The sequence below is a fragment of the Culex pipiens genome, chromosome 3 (assembly GCF_016801865.2).
Source record: "Culex pipiens pallens isolate TS chromosome 3, TS_CPP_V2, whole genome shotgun sequence".
In the NCBI taxonomy this organism is placed as follows: Eukaryota; Metazoa; Arthropoda; class Insecta; order Diptera; family Culicidae; genus Culex; species Culex pipiens.
In genome coordinates this window covers 148,398,299-148,418,566 of record NC_068939.1, presented here as the reverse complement: position 1 = coordinate 148,418,566, position 20,268 = coordinate 148,398,299, and the positions used below count along the sequence as shown (strand labels likewise).

The 20,268-nt window shown below is 43.4% G+C and overlaps 2 protein-coding genes across 7 annotated transcripts in view; one reads left to right on the top strand and one right to left on the bottom strand.

Annotated features, from left to right (window-relative positions):
• The window catches only part of LOC120432162 (uncharacterized), a 63,320-nt gene extending 53,944 nt beyond the window's left edge, over positions 1-9,376 (top strand). For all 3 annotated transcript variants that reach the window (XM_039597292.2, XM_039597294.2, XM_039597293.2), the window contains exon 6: positions 8,951-9,376. In XM_039597292.2, the coding sequence (XP_039453226.1) occupies positions 8,951-9,046 (96 nt within the window). In that variant the 3' untranslated portion in view covers positions 9,047-9,376. The remainder of the gene's footprint in view (positions 1-8,950) is intronic.
• The window catches only part of LOC120432160 (RNA-binding protein Musashi homolog Rbp6), a 100,218-nt gene that overhangs the window by 43,427 nt on the left and 36,523 nt on the right, over positions 1-20,268 (bottom strand). For 3 of the 4 annotated variants that reach the window (XM_039597287.2, XM_039597291.2, XM_039597290.2), the window contains exon 3: positions 17,258-17,278. The exons of the other annotated variant lie outside the window; for it this stretch is intronic. In XM_039597287.2, coding sequence (XP_039453221.1) covers positions 17,258-17,278 — 21 coding nt within the window. The remainder of the gene's footprint in view (positions 1-17,257; positions 17,279-20,268) is intronic. 4 annotated transcript variants of the gene reach the window in all.

The window sequence follows — 20,268 nt, the reverse complement described above, 5'->3', positions numbered from 1 at the left end:
AAAACATTTAAATTTATTCATGTTTTATATTATTATTGAAGCAAATAATAAATCAGTTGGAATGGGAATCTTGGGATTTAAGAATACGGGATAGAAAAAAAATGGAAATCTTGAATTTCAAGAATCGAAGAATTTGAGAATCTGGAAATCTGCGAATTTGGGAATTTGAGAATCTGATAATTTTGGGTTAAATTGAGATTTTGAGATCTGAGAATTTGGGAACTTGAGAATCTGGAATTCTGAGAATCTGTGAATATGTAAATTTGGGAATATGGGAAACTTAAAATTAGGGAATTTCAGAATAGGAGATTTAAAGAATTTGGGAATTTGGAAAATCTGATATCTGGGAAGCTGCATGGTGAATCGAGATTTGGGAATTAACGTATCTTAGCGTTTACGGAATATGAGAATTTGGGATTTTTAGAAACTGGGAATCTGACAATTTGTGATTTTGAAAATCTGAACATTTAAAAATTTGGGATTTTCAGGATTTGAAAATTTTGGAATTTGAGATTTTGAGAATTGGGGAATATAAAATTAAAGAATTCAAGAATCTTGGGAATGTAAGAAATTGAGAATTAGAAAATTTGAGAATTTGAGATTTTTGTAATTTGGAAATCTAGGAATTAGGCAATTCGAGAATTCAGGAATTTGTGGTTTTGAGATTTATTGATTTTGAAAATTTGGGAATCAGAGAATTCGGAAATATCTGGCAATTTAAGATTCTGGCAACTTGAGAATCTGCAAATCTTAGAATTTGGGAATCTGAGAATTTGGAAATCTGGGAAATTAAGAATTCTGGAAAAAAGCAAAGCAATCCACTTTAACGACCCCCGGGTCTTTTGTGGGCTCTGTTGCAAGTTTCTGCTCATTTCTAGGCGTCCGAAGGTTATGTGTGGTGAGTCACCCAAAACCTCTTTTACGCAAATGGACCGACGTTTTACTTCCCCATCCGATAGAAGGCCAGGAGGATAAGGCGGGAATCGAACCCGCGCCCCATAGCAACTTAGGGATCGGCAGCCGAAGCCGCTAACCACCGCGCCACGGGGCCCTTTGATTACACGCGTTTAAATGGGACGCAAGGCCGTAAGAGCAATTTCGTACCGTCCCTTTCAGATGTTCCTCCAGAATTAGGGAAATTAAAAATTTATGATTCTAGGAATTTGGGAAACTGGAAATTGGGAATTAAAGAATTCTGAAATATGAAAAATTGAAATTTGTGAATTTACTTCAAATGTTTTTTTTAATTTGAAAATTACAAAGTTTTGGAATTTGGAATTTTTGGAATTTTCCAAAAACTGAGAATTAAGGAATTTGGGAATCTATGAATTTGAAAAATCAATAAATAGAAAATTTTGAAGTTTGGGAATTTAAGGGGTTGTGTTTTAGGAATTTAATAATTTTCGAAAAAATGTTTTTATAAATTTAAGAATCAGGGAATCCGGGATTTTTTTCATTTGTGCATTTGAGAGTTTTGGGAATCTGAGAATTTGAGAATCTGGAAATTTTGGGAATAAGGAATCTTGAGAAGAATTAATGAATTTTCAATTGTCGATTTTGTAAGATATCCTTACAAAACACTGGAAAAAAAATCGTCCCGATAGATTGAGTTATTCCCGAGAACCAGCGAGGCGAAGTTACCGTTCCAACTATTTTTGGGGGTTTGGAGTTGGGATGTTAATACTATTTCAACACGTTTTCAGTTGTTTTTTTTACTGTTCAATCGGAAAAGAAAGTTCCGAGAAACTCCATGTTTTCCTAATTTTTTTGTGTAAACAAACCAAGTGACTATTTGATTGGAAAATACATTTCAAAATAGATAAAAATCAATTTTCCAATATTAAAACTCTTTTTACTAATAAATAAACAAATTTGTACACGACCACCAAACCAACCTGCATTCAGGCGATATTCGAAATTCCATTTCGACCTGAAATTTAAACGGTCTCAGCCAAATTACACCCATTATCGAGGTAATGAAATCGTAACTGCATTAACATTCCTCTCGACGCCCGCATAATTTCGCGATTTCGGTCACATCATAAACCGCCAATTAATAACAGCTCTCGGTGCGTTCAGGTACGAGCGCGCGTACATCTCCGGTCAACATTGTTGCTCCCTGGACGTCAATAAAGGCCACGCACCGCACGAGAGTCTCGTCCCAGAGCGGTCATTTCACCTCCGGCCTGATTTAAATGAGAATTTGCGTTGCCACCTCCTCCTCCACTCGACCCCACTTCAATCAAATTCACGCTTCCGCGGCGCGCGGTTTGGGAAGTTCCAGCGGAAGAAGAAGTTTTGAGCGTGGGGCAGACCCTGCTCGCGGTCACGTGGCAACACAGGTTGTGCGGGTGTGCTGGCTTGACGCATAGGGTCATATTTTTTCGTGCGGAATCGCCTCACGTTATACTTTTGACCATGAAAAACGGGAGAAAATCGATTCTAAAACATCTTTGGATTCGCGGGAAATGTTAAATTTATTGAAAATTGTTGTGAGTCATTGGAGGCAACGCGAGGGCTAACATCGTGCGTAATCAACCGGACAATTACGACAAGATAGCACAACCACGGCGAGCTTCTGTCCTACCCACCCCCGTCTAAACTCGTGCCAGAGCAAAAATGTGGTCGCCGACAGGAAGCCGACTCTACTGCCAACCCACATGCCACTTCCGTTGAGAGCGAGAGAGAGAGAGCACGAGGCACTTCCGAAAATGGCATCCATTTGTCAGGCAGTCTGCGCCGCCGATAAGGATAAGTTCAAGTGCCACTCGCCACAGCTGCTTCGAGGTGATGATCCTTGACGTGGTTCTGTTCGGTTCTGTATCTTAACCGCGCTCGCAAACACACAAATCTCATCAATCGTCGTCCTCGTCCTCGACGATTGTTTTATTTGCGGGGGAGGATTTGCCTTCCCTTGAAAAAAGGATGATAAATCATGCGTTAAGAGCAGGAATAACTAGGGAAATTGAGAGGGGGTCGCCGAAAGCCAAAAAAGCGAAATGTCTGCCAGCGAGGGTGGAGCAAATCTGGAAAAGCAATCATTTGCAGAAACGAAACGGAAAGTTATTGAACCGAAAGTGAGGTGGCGGCAGCGGCGGCCGGAGTGTGGGGGATAGCAAGTCAGAAAGGATCTCCGATTTCCAGGAACAGACATTTTGTTACGGACCATGTCCTTCTTATTACTGGTACGGGCAACTTCGAGGGGTTGAAAAAGGTGGGAAATCGATTATGGAAAGTCAGAACTGTGACCAACGATTTGGTTTTTCTGACTTTTTGTTGCACAGTACAATCTCGATGATTTAACACATTTTGCTTAAAAGTTTGAAGTCTGTGACGCTGTGACTAGCACTTCCTCGAAATCCCAAGAATTTTTCATGATTAAAATTTGGTCCTGACATAAAACGTTTAACAAAATATTGCTCCAAGCTCGTCACAATCTACGTTCTTCTAGAAGGAGCCTCCAATCGCTTACCCACATTAAACCCCTAAATTCTGGAACAAACGACTCCATTTGGCACACGCACACTGCTGCGTCTTTTAAAAGGAATCAACGAAAAAACCCCACAAAAAAAAGCTCCCATAAATCATCGGTATTTTTTTTTTTTTTTGCTCCTGGGGACGCGATTCGATACGGCAGAAGGTAGACTCCGTGCGACTCAATTTCTGTCGTTTTTCGGCAATAACGTCGTCCTTTTGCGGCCTCCGGCTATGGGGTTGCCGTCTCACCGCTAGTAATAAATAGGATATGCGATGCCGGGCTTGGGTTGGTTCGGCAAAGTCAGGCAATCCCCAGCCGGCCAATCAATTTAACCATTACCGGAGTTGGTATTTTATTGAAACATTATGACAGAGAGAAATTGTGACGGAACCTCGGGCAAATCTCGCAACGCTTCCGGTGAAAAGGTCTAACCACTTTCTTAGACAGTGAATCTTACGAGGAAGCAACGAGATTGCCATCATGCAGTGATTAAGCATGACTCTGGCGCGCGCCAAAGTGCACGTCATCTCGCAAGACATGCCAACTGCATTTCAGCACAAGAGAGATCATTGTGATTACTTTTACAAGAAAAAAGTTGGCTCAATGAGTACCCCACACACAAGAAGGCATATCACGCACGGTTACCGTGATAGAGTGGGACAGGGCTGGCCGGGAAAAAATCAATAAAGTTTGATCGATTAAATATCTGTTGCTGGCTATAACAATATCTTTCCGTGCAACTGTGTTCGAGGACGTGGAAAGGGCGGTACTACGGGGAGTTGCACAACTATTAAAACGGCAACATCGGAACAAATCGTTGCACAGACGAACTTGAGCCTAAAAGTTTGGTGAACACGGCGCTTTGTTTCGTATCAAACTAGGAGTAAGAGGACCGATTTTGGGTCTTGTCGAGAAGTGTCCAATGTCTTTTTGACAAAAAAAGAACTTGTGACGATCAACGCTACCTCAACGCATCTCAGTCTCATCTCGACGCTGTCGTGCTATCTTTTCGCACGTCGCTTTTTGACGTTCCGAGAAAAACGCGTTTGACCTTGAATAAACAAAAAATAGAGCACGCAATGTAAACAATAACAAAAACGTTTTGTTGGGTTGACCATTCTTTGCATTGTCCCGAAGTTTGGTTGAATTTGGTTCAGCCGGAGTACCGAGTTACAATTACAAATGTTTACTGTATAAGGGCATGCACGTGTGTCAAACGCTTTCTGACCTGAAATCCCTTTGGCCAGTTGTCGCACTTACAGCAATTTTCAGGGTGTGTCAAGATAGCACGGCAAGATTGAAACTTCTTGCATATGAAAAGTGACAGCAAAGCACCAAGTTTTTCGGTTTTATTGAATATCTCAGGATTGAAATTGAATTTTTGGGATTTGTGGAGGTCAAAAGGTGAGGCATTGAAAGCTGCACAAACTCTTAACTCAAATTGGCCTGAATGTACATGCGACAAGATAGCTCGACTACGACAATCTGACGCCACTAACCGAAGCAAACATGAGCTTAGTACACAGTATAAAAATTATGTGTAAAACCGCATGCAAAAGCATGCACATCACCTTTGTGAGCAAAAGCATGTGTACAATATGAGAAAACGTGTACACAAAAAGCATGCACGGCAGAAAAAAAAATTTGCTCACCTCAAAAATAAAATCAATTTGGTGAGAGCCATATCCAGATTACCATGTCAGCGTCCCAGCCATCTCGGCTATCTCGCCGCTGTGAAATTGGCTGAATCAACACCGATGTAGCTATAAGTTCCCCATACATCGTATACAGTTAGTTCAGTATATGACGTACGGGAAACCTACTGGTACATCGGCGTTGAACACATCAATTACAAGACGGTGAGATAGCCGAGATGGTTGGGGCGCGGACTTAGTAATCTGGATGTGACTCTCACCAGAGGGCTGTTATTTTTGCGGTGTGCAAAATCTTTTTTTTTTTCTTTTCGTACATGCTTTTCGTGTACACGTTTTCTCATACAATATTACATGCTTTTGCTCACAAAGGTGATGTGCATGCTTTTGCATGCGATTTTACCATCGGATTTTTTGCTGTGTACAATGATAGACCGGAATTTATTTAGGAAAGTCAAAATCCGACGACGACCCACCTTTATGCTCCAGTTATAAGCATTTCCCCATAAAAATGCGCTGCCAGGGCTCCAACATAGGACCTACAACCCCTATTACCGACAGAAATTCCCTGCGCACTGTCTAGCCCAGACCCAACTTCAACCAGACAGCCAGGCAGATAGGAGCAGCAGGAACGAATAAAATCGGAAAATAAACTACACAGCAGCAGCGGCAAAAACACACAGAAATCATGCAATTCTAGTTGAAATTGATGACTAGGGGTACTACGGAACATTGGCACTAGCGATAAGGACTCTCGCAACAACGACCAATGGACAGGAAACGAACTGGTCTGGTCTGGCCCCGGGTTCGTTTGTTGCTTGGCATAAAAACGGTTCTGATTGTTTCGAGGGAATGGAAGGAAAGAAAAAAAAATCTTGAAAGCTTGTAGCGAAAGACAACCCTGAAGTTTATGACAGAACACCCGTGAAAGGTTATGAAGCCGATAGAATATGTAGAAAGTTTGGCTATGATTTTTATGTCATTATTATGGCACTTATCAGTTGCCGTGAACGGGTTTGACGCTGTTACGAGAACGTAGTTGGTCCTGTCGGTTTATGGAAGCGCACGTGGGTGTGCTTTTTTTGGCAAGATTTTTAGAGGTTTGTTGGGGCCCGCTAAACAGCAACATTTTGTCGATGCTTGGATGTGGATTTATGGAGCACGCTGTCCTTGAGTTGACAACGACAGCGGTGGAATGTTTGTTTGGATTTTACGTAATCGAATCGCGTGGGAGTTTGTGTCAACGAAATCGAAGGCAAAAATCTGCATGTTATTGCATTGTAAGAACCGTGAATGACAAATTGTTGTCGCGATTAAGACAATTTCCGTGAGTTATGGCCTTCGCTTTTTACTGCAAGAAACGGGACCGGAGACAGCAGCGAGAAGTTATTATTAAACGAGAAAAAAAAGCACTTCCAATATGAATGATTTTTATTCATGAAGCGCCTGTTGGTATGCCATAAACATGGAAGCTGTCGAACGTCGACCCATGAATCAGCTCGATCCAATCTCCGAAGTAATCGCTGGCCCATTGGGGGCCATCTGGCGTCCCCCCTCACTTCTAACAGATTGCTCCAATTAGGGAATCGTTCAACGCGTCAGCTTGTTTGTTTCATTAGCGATACATTACGAAGACAAAAAATAAGAACCATTTCAGCATCGTCCTTGCGCAGCTCTCGGATTAACACACATGTGAGCACTTCTGGGGTAAACATCGAGCGGCACGTTTAATCTCATCATGATGGGCCGGATTCCGAGCCCAAGAAAAAAAAAAAAACAACACAAAACAAACATTCCCATTCACAGCCAGCCATTGGATCGATCATTAATTCCGTTAATTGAATCCACGGGATGCCGGGTGACCCCGCAGGGGGTTGACACCCCCACCCACCCGCGGGGGTGGTCCTCTCGTATCAAAGTCATCGTTTTGATCGCCATCAATGAACATGTATCAAATTGATTTACAAGACATGGCGAAGCCCCAGCCGAACGGCATTATCGCATGCGGGATGGACGAATGTAATTGGAGCTGGAGACACACCGGTATCGCCAGGATAAGCGGGGTACTTCCGGAGAAGAGACCCCTGCTGCCGGCAGCGATAACATTCGGGGGTTTCCAAGAACTTCGCCGACCACGACGATGACGGCTTCCTGATAGGAACATAATACCGCTCACATCCTGGTGGTCGTGGGACATCACGGGAAGGGAGGGACCTGCCTTCTGGTATCGTATACTTCGGTCAGGGGTGGCAAACCACTATTCATCGTTTTATTCAAAGAGGACTCATGTATACAGATGAAATTTAAAGCAAAGTTACTAAACCAATCGTACAACTCAGGACAGGATAACCTTCAAGTCAAAGCATCGAGGTTCGATCTTACGAGAGATTCCCATCACTGATCACTGAAGAAAGCATGACTGACAAATCCTGTCGTCGGGTTTTTTTGAAGCCAGGACTCAGTGCTTCTTTGTATGAAGCAGAGCAGACCACCGATCCATGTGGCACACTGTCATCCATCCGTGTGCACCTGATGGTTCTGAAGTATACCCGTCGTTATTTTTAGCTACACACCGGGGATAAAGCCATATAAAAGCTGATTTCCGCTTCGGTACCCTTCGACCGGCGATACACAACCACCAATGTGCACCGGTAATTAAATTTTCACTCCCCTTTGGATCTCTTGCACACCGCAAACGCGAACTATACCAAGGGGGTTGTGGGAAAAGTTTTTCCTTCGAGTTCCGTGCCCTCCTTACGTAAACTGCCAACTTTAAATCCTTTCGCCTCCGTTGACAGTGCCTACGTGTGTCCCGTCCCCCCCCCCCCCTCCCCCCCAGGAACGAACTTGGTAATAATCCAATTTGAAGTCTTGATGGAAAACTAAATTACTAGATCGATACCTGGAAGCACCCACACTTGTATCGCTTCTTGTGACCCCCTCTCCCTGGTTGACTTCGCACTTGTAAGATTTCCTTCCAATCGAAGTCGTAATGCTACCCCGGGGACTCGTATACGTTCCGCACTCTCCCCCCCAAATGCGCAATGGTTCATCGCTTCCCGTTCCGGAATGCGCGACTGAAAAGTAACACGACACAGCAAAAAAAAAAGTTTTGTGACCAGCTCTGTGGAATCGGAGTCAACTCTGAAAAGCTGGAATCGGAGTTGCCCAAATTTCAGAATACTTTGTATGCAAGTTTTGTTGAAATCGTGTGAGTCCGTTCAGAATCGGAGTCGCCAAATCTTCAGAAGCAAGAGCAGTAGTCAGAGTCCGCAGCCCTGGTTGTGGAGTACTTGGAGGACAACTCAGAAGTGCACACGGTGAATTGGCCAAAAACAAAAATATGACTATGAATATTTATTTGTTTTTCTGAGGTAAACAAACCACATCACCAAGCATTATTGTTGGTTGCGTGCGTGCTAGCGCGTTCGGAAGGGACCAATGAAAATTAATAGATTTACATATTCAATTTTCAATGAATATTCTAGAACGCGATGTTTTATACTAGCATACCATTTTCAAGTACATTTCAAGTTCGAAATGTGAATGAATTTTGTGTGATTCTACATATAAAACCGTTAGCATATCCTTAAAACAGATTCAACCTTACGTATTCCAACCCAATTCATCGCCTTAAGAAGATTATTGCACACGTGGATATCCTATTATAGCTTATCAAATGGTATTCCGACAGCAGATCAGCTCGTCGTCAACGCATGCAAATGTTTTGCCACGTACTTTCCACGAATAGAGCCCAACCCAAAGCTTCTTCAAATCCACCTATAATCCTTAACTCCGTTTCGTAACCGTCTCGTTACAGGTACGTGTTTTCAACCAGGTTCCCAAGGCGATGCCGGAGCTGGCCGAGGCGCTTTCCTACCGGGAGGAGTACAACAAGCAGAACGCGGAAAACTAGATTACCCCCTCCACACACAGTATAAGCCGAAACCAATCCGCATTGGCTTCCGCCGCGGGAGTAGTTCGCCGCACTAATGTGTCACTAATGCACTACACACCACAACAACGCGTATCTAGTAATTAATAGGCATGATCACATCACTTTTACCGACATCATCATTCTGTACGCTCTTCTCGGGCCCTCGAGACGGTGGTAGAACACGAATGTGATTTCGCAGCAGCCATCACACGCCAAGCCTCGTAGCTTAGTTACTCAAGACCTCTACGCTTAAAACACTATTAGAGTCAGAGAGTTTTTAGCTATAATAAATTGTTCTCCACACAAACATTTCCATGCGCCACACTGCTGTGTGGTCGTATGCTGTAAGCCTCTCCAAACTCGTGATCAAAGACGAATCGTGACCTGGCGAGATTAGAGAAGCGCAACCTCCTCCTCCTTCTACCCCTTTAGCAGACTCGGCGGTGATACCTTCTAGTAACTAGATGAGATGATGACTGCCCTACTGATACCTCCCCCTCCAATGACTAAGTAAGAGCTGCTTTGAACTCAATTTCTTGTTCGATCAATATCGAAAATTATGACATAATACGAGACCAAAGGGCGGTGGGTGTCTTGAAGAAACGGCGGAAGTTCTGCATAGGTTAATTGGTTTTGGAATGGTTGTTGTGCGGTGGTGGGCATACTAATTGGATGGCAGGGTGACAGGCAGCAGCGTGGTGTCAAGCTTTTCCGGGGAAAGTGGGCCAATCTACTGGAGCTGCCGCTGGTCAGGCGCCGGAAGGTGCGTGACGGTTTGCATAGTAGTAGAAAATTAAGAACGCGATTAGGAATGCTGACTGAAGAAATTTGATATCAGAAGAATGGGGGGACTTTGTTGTCCCAAAAAGTAAGTTAAAAAGCAGATTGCCTTACATTTTAAGGTCAAAAGAGTTGCTATAACAAGATTTAAGATCATCTAATGAAACACAAAACAAATTAATTAATCAGGTACAGTCCAGACTTTATTCTCAGAAGCCTCTATTCGAAGGAATCAATGAAACTTACTCCTATCATTAAATTCGAGTTCTGCGAGCTCATTTTAGTTAAATATGAGTTTTGCCTGTTATATTACCAAATGTATTTTCTCAATTTTTTATCACCGCCATTTTGGCCCCCATCCTGGATTTTAAATTTCTAAATCACTTTTTGAAATTCCGTTAAAACTCCGTCGGAAACTACTTGCTTTTCCTGTCAATCTAGAACGTCGAAAAGGCCTACTTTTTCTAACAAAAATAATAGAATCTATAAGTAATACTAAAAGTAATACAAGAGCTGATAAGATATACTTTTCAGCACTTGTAAAGAAAAGTAATGCTTTTCAATAATGTTTTGATTTGAACGATGATTAATCAACACAAAATACATACATTACATAATCTACTATAACAGCATTTTTGGGCTCATATTAGTTCGATTATCAGAAGTGATTTTTTTCCGAGGTCTTCTGATAATCAAGTATGGACTGTATTGCAATCAGCGATGGAAGAATTTTCATCAAAGGAAAATCTGTTGACACTCATCAAGAGAAAAACGTTACCTAATCCACCCTTAAATGGTTGGCGCCTTCCTCACAGCCCAAAATAGACACAAAATGGCGGTGTTTTTCAGTGTTTTATCAATTTGACTCATTATTCATACCACTAGATTGGGTACTTTTTTTTTGAGATTGGGTAGTCTGATCTTCATATTGCAGGGCACTTATGTGCTTACAACTTATGATAGGGTAGTCAGATTTTCAATTCAATTCGTGCTTGTTGAAAAGGTCTTTTAATTACCTATCCAAAGATAAGTCACATAAATATCATCAGATGAGATGAGATGATCATGAGATCCGGCCTCCATAAAGTGCATAAATAACACTTAAGTGCTTATAACTTTTGATAGGATTGTCAGATCTTCAATGTTTTGGACGCGTTGGAAAGGTCTTTTGAATACCTATCCAACGATAGGCCGCATGAGAGATCCGGACAACGTTTCCATCAAAATATCTGAGATCCGTCCTCCAAAAAGTGCGTAAATAGCACTTAAGTGCTTATAACTTTTGATACACGGAAAGGGGATCCATCGCCAAATCGCGATAAAGTTCGCTAAAACTAGCGAAAAATGTCGCTAATTTCTCAGCCTGCACAAAAATTACCTAGAATCGCTAATTTTTTTCGCTGGTTTGGAAACCGATGAAATTCTACCAAACCAGTGAAAAAAAACACTGGTTTGGTGAAAAATGTCGCTGTTTGGGGGATCAGTTTTGCTAGAATCAGAAAATTTTCTCGCTGGTTTGGAAAAAGCGGCAGGGCACCAAAATCAACCAGGAGATTATTGTACTGGTTTTGGGAAACAATTCGCTGGTCCAGCGGATTTCTTCACTGGACCAGTGTTCTTTTACGCTGGATCAGCGTTTTCTATCGCTGACGTCCGGGTTTTTTCCGGCGGCAGCAGCTCGTACCAAAATCAACCAGTAGATTATTGTGCTGGTTTTGGGAAACAATTCGCTGGTCCAGCGGATTTTTTCACTGAACTGGTGTTCTTTTACGCTGGATCAGCGTTTTCTATCGCTGACGTCCGGGTTTTTTTTTTCGGCGGCAGCAGCTCGTACCAAAATCAACCAGGAGATTATTCTACTGGTTTCGGCGAAAAATCCGCTGGTTCAGCGAATGTTTCCACTGGACCAGTGTTTTTTTGCACTGGATCAGCGTTTTTTATCACCGACGTTTGTTTTTTTGTTTTGGCGGCAGAAGCCTATGCCAAAATAAACCAGAGGATTTGAGAATCAGAGATTAATTAATGTCGATAATTGTCGGTAACGGGCAAAAATGTCATACTCCTATATCGCAAAAAATGCATGAGGACAGTTTTCATGCAGATTCTGATATACTTTCATGCCGCCATGCATCACAATCATGCGACTGCCGTTTGGGTGTGGGTTTTGGTTCGAAGTTGAATATTTTGTTTTGGTATTTTAGGTAACATGGCTGTTGGTTCCGCCGGCGGCCCTTCTCAGCATCCTCCAGAAGGATCCGGAGAATAGCATCGGTGAGGACAGTTCCGAGCAGCGGTCGAAGGGGTTTAAGTTTGATTGACGCGGTCATGCCGAAGATGTTGGCCATCCGGCAGAACATGCCGACTCACCAGCAAAAGACGATTAAACCGGAGGCAGCGGAAACCAACGGGACGATGAGCAGCGGAGGAACAGTGGAGCGACCACGAATAAGAACGGAGAAAACATCTCCTCGAAGCAAAAATTAAATAAAGTTTTGGTTATATTACGATCATTCAAAAATATACATGTTTAAAAATTAAATTAACTTTTGTTTTCATTCAATTAAAAATAAGAAAAAATGGGTATAAATAACAATGTATGTTAATATGATCTCCATGAGCATTGCCATATATTCTGTACACAATTCCATCTATGAATGTCATAAGATAACTCAATGGAAATCTTAATTTACGGCTTTGTCAAATTTCCCCTCCCAGCCATAAGAAAATCTTATGACATCCGAATAAAATCCTGATGTCGAAAGGTCATAAGACGTTCTTATGGATTTTGCCAGTACTTTTTTCTGAGTGTATGAATCGAGCAGAAACTTCAACACGCCTAGGGAGCGTTATTTTATTACGTAACGGGAGGGGGGTCGCACGATTCATTCAACATTTTTTACAATTTTTCCATTTTTTTTGCGTTACTTAAAAAAAACAACGTTTCTCTAATGGTGTTAAAATATTTTTGCATAGATTTTGCAACAATTGTGAAAGTTGTAAAAATTTATCAAACAAAGTGCACAGATTTTCTCAGCGGGTAGTTTGAAACCTTTGAAACTGTTCTAAAGTGGTCGAAAGCACTCAGTCGAGACACAAACCGGTTTGGCGAGCGGGGGATAGAAGGTATCATTTTCAATGTGCAAATATTTGGTGTGCAGTTACCCAGTAACGAAGTTCTTGTAGGATTCTTGCAGAGTTTTTACAGAGCTGTATATTCTAACAGCATTCTAGAAGAAATGTTCTACCCTTCTAACAGGATTCTGGCAGAACCAGGCGGAGAATTTGATCAATCATTCAATGGTGATTTAAATAAATCAAAGAAATTGAGCTCATTAGGAGCATTTATTCCGTCTACGTTTAAAAAATGATTTAAACTACAAAAAAATCTTATTACATATATTGAACCTTGAGAACTTTAAGTAGAGTTATTGCTTAACTTTCTTTACTTATTAAATAAAAACTCAATCAATAGATCAAATTATAGGACAATATATTCATTCAAAGCATAAATTTACACATTAAAAATAAATAAATAATTCACAATCTTCACAATAAATACAATACGATAGAAATTACTTAGCGGGAGGTTTAGATAAATATGCAAGGAGGCTTACAACGCAGGCGTATTTTGTATCGTTGTCAAAAACCAGGCCATACGCATGCTTATGGATGAACGTCCACATGGGTTTGGCATCAGGTGGGTATTGGGCGTTAAGTACAAAGGCCAGCAGCCACTGCTTGTCCCGTTCGCTCATCAGGTTCGCGTACTCGTCGTACTCGCCCGACCGGTTCAGCTTGCCACGGTGATGCTGCATCTGCTGCTGGTTCTGGTGGTAATTCTGCCGATTATTGTGCTGCTGCTGGTAGCGATTCTGACCCTGTTGCTGGTGTTGACGGTGCTGGTTCAGCATCGGATGGTTTTGCTGAATCTCCTGAACCAACGGGGGAACCATGTTCAACGGCGGCGGAAAGTTCACCGGAAACGTCAACGGCGGCTGGTGATTCATCATGCCGGGGAATCCGGGCGGCGGACGAGGCAGTCCCATGCCCGGAAGATGAAACGGCGGCAGCTGCTGGGGAACCTCCGGCGGCATCGAGTGCTGCGCCTGCTGCTTGATCATGTTCTGCTCGATCTCCTCCACCGAACAGATGCGCATCTGAGCCGGATTCGGCAGCGGGAAGTTGGGGGGAAGACCGACAAAGGGGCCACCTAAAACAAACCAAATGATAACAAACTCCCTTCTCACAAAATCTCCCCACCCTTACCTGGTCCCCCGCCTATCCTCTGATGGTGCTGCTGGTGCTGCATCGCCGCCATCAACGAACTCTGCGGATGGTGCTGCTGCATCGCCGGATGTGGCAACTGCGGCCGCGGCGTCTCCGGCTTGCTCGGCATCGTCCACACGCTCGGATCCAGCTGCAACCTCGCCTCCGACTCGTTATCATCGTCCAGCTCCAAGTTGTCAATCCGAACGCTGGAAAAGTTCATATCCAAGTCCGAATCCGGCCCCGAATCGCCATCCCCACCCTCCCGCTGATCCAACCAGACCGGACCGGAACCTCGTGCAGCTCCTCCCAGTCCCCCTCCCGTGCCTGCCCAAACGTCTCATCGTTCAGCGCATCGTACTCCTCCTCCGAATCGTCCGGACCGCCCCCAATTCCCCCGCCCCCACCCTCCCGCTGATCCAACCGGACCGGACCGGATCCTCGTGCAGCTCCTCCCAGTCCCCCTCCCGTGCCTGCCCAAACGTCTCATCGTTCAGCGCATCGTACTCCTCCTCCGAATCGTCCGGACCGCCCCCAATTCCCCCGCCTCCGTCATCCTCCACCGGAAGATGCGTGTCGAATCCGAAGAAGGAATCCGTCATTGTGACAACTGCAGCGGGCCCGAATCCCAACCAGCGCGGACAAATTGCGCCCAACCGCTTTGTTTACAAACCGCCGCCAAATGGCCACTCCGTCCTCCTCCGCAACGCACAACCTTTTTGCACTTCGAACGCCAACCCACAGCACCACACGGCAGCTAGCAAAAAAAAATTCCACATTAAAACCATAGCCCCGCGAGGAAACTGCCACCGGACCCCGGCTAAACTCACCTTTGGTGGCGTGGCCACGGATTAAAAACGGAAAAACAAACAGGGAATCGCGGGTGCGCGCACCAAAAAGAAAAACAATTAGCGATGAGATGGAGCAATGCTACGAAATTCCGACGACGACGACGACGTTTGACGTTTACGCGGCCCGCGAGCGGCGAGACGACGGATGACAGCAAGATGACAGTGGCGACCAGTGATGGCAGATTCGGTGGGAATTTAATGTTTGTGGTGTGGCAAAATGAAATGAAATTCAATTTTTTTATTATTTTTGTTTTTTTTTTTCAATTAACCTTCAGTGTATCCCGCTCAATCTCAAAGACACAGTTTTGAACAAATGTTGTTTTTTTCCAGCGCGTGACCGGTTACAGACCTAAAAATCTTAAAGTTCCGTTCCGGTTGACGGAGGTTCACGGATGGAACAATCGTCAGAAAAGATTTCGCAGTAACGGAAGCAGAATTAAAAGAAAGTCCAGCCAGGTTGTACTTACTTGCCACAGCACAAACTGTACCGCGGCCATGGTCAAGTTCCTCGCCTACGATTCTTGCTGCCACCTGCGACAATTTGTGCACTCATCTATGCAGCAGTACAAATACATCTCCAGCTTCACTGCACCGTATTTTTCTGCTGCGAGAACTTTATGGAAACGTGCTTCTTTTCATTGAAAAGAACCATCACCTGTTGAGTATGTATTTTAATGCTGAACACTTGATGCAGAACTTTTTCATGCTTTTTTGTTTTGAAAAAACCCCTAAAGCAATTCGATTGCCACAAATCGCTTCCAAACGTGAACAATAACAAACATTTATGACGGCTGTCGGAAGGATGTGTATCAAACCAGCGAAAACTTTCGCTGGAAAAGAAACCGTTTCGGAAATAACAAACCAGCGAAACCAAGTTGCTGGATTTGATTTCGCGCAGCCACCTTTTTCAGCGAAAAATTTCGCTGGTTTAGAGAAAAATTTCGCTGATATCAGCAAAACCAACCCAGCAAAATTCGGTCGCTGGTTTGGCGATCGATCCCCTTTCCGTGTAGGGTTGTCAGATCTTCAATGCTTTGGACGCGTTGGAAAGGTCTTTTAAATACCTTTATGAAAATGTATATGACATGACGGGTTTTCTTACAAAAAAACCCTTTTTACAATCTTCCGGACTTTTGTTAAAATCGTTTTTTTAGCATAACTTTTGAAGTACTTAACTAAACTGCATAATTTTTAATAGCGACTTATGGGACCCCAAGACGGATTCCACGCTCCCTACAAAACAGATTTTATTTGTATGGAAATTGTCCACGATGGGGAGGGGGGATTTGAGATCTCCAAAAAAGTGTCAGCGTGGTTTATGGATGGTCCCTAAAGAAAATAAATTAAATCAATTTAAGTGGTGCTATCACAGAAAATCACAAAAAAAAATCTTCATTTGATTGATTTTTTTTCTGAAAGTCCTCTCTCTTTCGCGGGTGAAGAAAGTTCGCAAGAGAAAAAGATTTTTTTGCGATTATTCCATCTCTGATTGCAATATTTGAAAAGCATTGAAATATTTGTCATAGTCAAGAAAAAATAATGCAATAAATAAAATAGCAGCAGCTTTGACATGTCTTTTTGTCATATTTTGTCAACTGTCAGACTGGCTCCAGCAAAAAAAAAAAATGATTCCATAAAAAAACATTTTTATCACTTTTTCGTCAACATAAAGGAATTTATTTGCAAAAACTGTGTCAACACAATTTAGGGATTCCGGAATTTCAGGGTTTAAAAAAATGAATTTTGGAATGGACACACAATGTTCCCTTTAAGCTATTTATCATTTTTCTGTCAAAATAAGTTCTCGTCAACGTAGAAGGTTTCCAACTTTATTCCGAGGTGGCCGACTTAAAGGTACTTCACCCAGTATATTTTGCTCTAATCACAGGCACAAAAAATGGATTTTATTGTTATAAAATGCCAAACAAGTTCTTCTAAAATAGGACTTAGAGCGGATGCATGTCTGAATGAAAGTTAAACCATGTTAAACCATGAGTGTTAAAAAGCTTCAATGGAACAAGTCAAACAATCGATATAATTTCACAAACTTCTCAACCATCACTGGTTGAAATAGATAAAAAAAATATCAATTTTGTATTTAACTTAGAGCTATAAACTTAGAACGAATCAAATAAGAACATATAAGAGGGTGGTAAAAAGTGGCCTGATTTTCTTCGATGGAGACACAAAAAAACTTGGCACCACAAAAACTTTGCTTCCTGCATCCCCATGTCAGTAGTCAGTGCAGCACATTTGCGACGACTTTTGTTGACGACGTCGTCGTCGTACTTACCTAAAGGTAGTTCCATGCAATCTATATATCGACGCCGGAAAAGAGAAGAAAAAGACAAGAGAGGACAAAGTTTTATAATTGTGTCTTCTTGTACGAAGCTGGTGGTTTGAGTATTTTTTAATGTTTTTTTCTCTCGAACTCTATCTATACAGGTAGTATACTTTTGGTTAGTGATTTATGTGAGAGATGTGTGTGTTTGTGCGAGTTTGAAAAACAGGTGCAAGCAAGCAAGCGGGAGATAGATCCGCAGGAGAAAGGCTAGTGTTGTCAGTTGTCTATCAATTAAGCTCTAACCAGCAGAGACAATCAGGATAGACGTTAAAAACTTCTGAACGTGGCGTGGCAGCCGGGTAGCAGGTAGCAGCAACCGCAACGAGTTTTATGTTCTAGATTTTACAGAGTTTCAGAGTTGTTGCTGGGATGTGCCAAAACAGCTGTGCCTGTCGCTCCCCACTAGAGGTTATAGAGAGGGCGAAGAGTACCTCCGAATGGTGGTGAAAACATGGTTGTTAATTAAGCGTTAATTACTGGCGCGGTACAAAGAGTTTTGCCTGTCTACCGTAGAGTGCGGAAAAAGTTTACGCTATAGATAAATAATCATGCATCACAAGGAAAGGCAAGCAAAACAGAACACGAAACGGCCCCGCAGATAATAGGAAAATAATGGGACCCAAGCTTCAAGAACTGATTAACGTCTAAACACTTGCTATCCCATGCCCCACGAGGACCCCCCTTGAAACGTGTTGTCTCCGAGAGCACGAAGAAGGCAAGTACCATCAACGCAAGAGGATCCTAGAAGGAGCAGCGACACGGAGTAGCGATTCCAAAGGATTTCGTCCCTCCCAGCCCTCGTACCGCCCCGGGAGTCACATTTTATGGGTGTAATTTTACATTGATTCTCATTCTGGGAATCATCCCCCAACCTAGTCTCTCGGTGTGGTATGGTATGGTGTGCCAATACTCTGTGTCAACGTCGTCGACGACGAAGACCGGTGGGATTATCGTTCCGTATGGGATACACTGTTTATTGCCAGATTGGTAATTGCAAGCTTTCCTCGAAGCTCTTCTTTGGGCGGTGCGCCACGTGTGGTGTACCACATGAAAGGCGAACTCTGGTCCTGAACCTGAAGCACACCGGCTAAGCCTTTGGGAATAAGACAGGAGGGGTTTTTCTTGTGTCATGCTTTTGCAAGCATGCAGGTGAACGAGGGGGTATTGATTATTTTGTCGTACCGAGTAAAAAATATACATTATTAGCCGAGGAGCCGACTAATTGAAACCGGACTAAGGCAGTCTTTAACAAAGCATCAGGCTAGGATAACTATACAAGTGTGAAATCCTAATCATGCTTTTGAATGTTATGATCAGCATACCCCAAAGGTGATAGACAAACAGTCTTCAAAAACAATAAGTGTCTTGGATTACTCAGGCCACTTCTATGACGAAATCCGATTAGGTTTACCTGGGTGGATACCGAGTAGTTTCAATATAGCCAAATTGTGAGAGAAACCACTCAAAACACATCTTGCTTAAAGTTACAAAATGAGCTGTCCCTCTAGGCAGGGAAAGGGCCGCCCGAATCCCAAGAACGCAACCTTCGCCACCTTCAAGGTAGTGGAGTTCGTGTGAAAACTGGCATAGCTCAAACCTTAAACACACCTGCTCAACGCATGCCAGCTAGAGGTGATGAAGGTTAGCGCTCGCGGGGTTACGTTTGAACAACGTAATCTGCATACGAGCAAATGTCGAAAGTTCGAACAGAAGTGCCGATGAGTTTCAGCCAGGACGAACCCGTGCGGAGGAGGGTAATTGAACTGGACAAGAAGCAGAGGGAGAAAAAAAAATCATTTCCATCAAAACAAAGCCTGTTATTCATCGTCGTGGGGCAGACGTACGGTAGCAATGACCGAGCCCTGGGATGTGCTGCGAGCAAGTAAACATGTACGTGAGCGGCAGACAGTGCGGGCTCAGAATGTGTGTTTTGCTTCTGGGAAGTACGATTCGGATAATGAACTTTGCATCTGCGGAAGAAAGGTACGCGATACTGATGAGGATTTGGACAATTGCGATGTTTGGTAACTCTCTTTTTGTGTTTACCACTGTCAACAGATCGCCGAGTCCACAAACTTCAAAGCTTCTCGAAAGGTCCTAGCCGACGACACAGTTAAGACATTCAAGGGGTTGAACACCGCTGCGGACCATTGAGCACGAAAATTATGTCTTCTCCACAGCGACCGACGTCACATTGGAAACCTGTTAAAGTCATGCTCTGGGCTTCCCGTAGGCCCGTAGTCGCCTCCCCCCGGTAAAGTATCGCAAAACCAAACAACTGTTCACAAAAGCGTCTTACGTATTCGCTCTACCCGGAGAGTGGAGGGGGGTTAAAGTGAAGACGTTATTTGATGACGGTGAGCTTGCTTTCGCATTCTCAACCAAAGAGAAAATGTAGCAGTCTTCCGTCAAGCTCCCCACCCTTTCCTTCCGGCGAAAGTCCTTCCTGTGAAGCCCAGGTATCCCGCGCGTCACACAAGACAGCTGCGCTAGGGCGGTTTTTCTTGGAGTCGATTCAAAAAGTCAGCCGCTTTTCATCGTTTCGGGGTGCACCCCCAAATGCCATCAAGTCACGGTGACGGGGTTTGTTACGCTGGAAGGTTGATTTTAGTCCGGAAAGACGGCAACGTCTTCAGGGGACATAAAACGGTTACGAAACCGCCGATTGATTATTACCATCAGATTAGGTAACCCAGGGTAAGTAAATTGGGTCTGTTCTAGTCCCACCGGGATTAAGGTCCGCTGAGGGAAATTTATCAATTAAATCGTGCCCGCTTTATCAAAGTTAGATAATCGATCTGGCTCGCTCTATTCATAATGAAGCTTGCAGCGAAAGCCATTCAATCCCCCACGAAGCATGCCCAGAGACAAGACACGGGAATCCCTCGAGTAAATAGAACATTATGGTTAAGCTCCCGTAGTGACATATCGGACAGGATGGCCGGCCCAGTAGTCCCAGA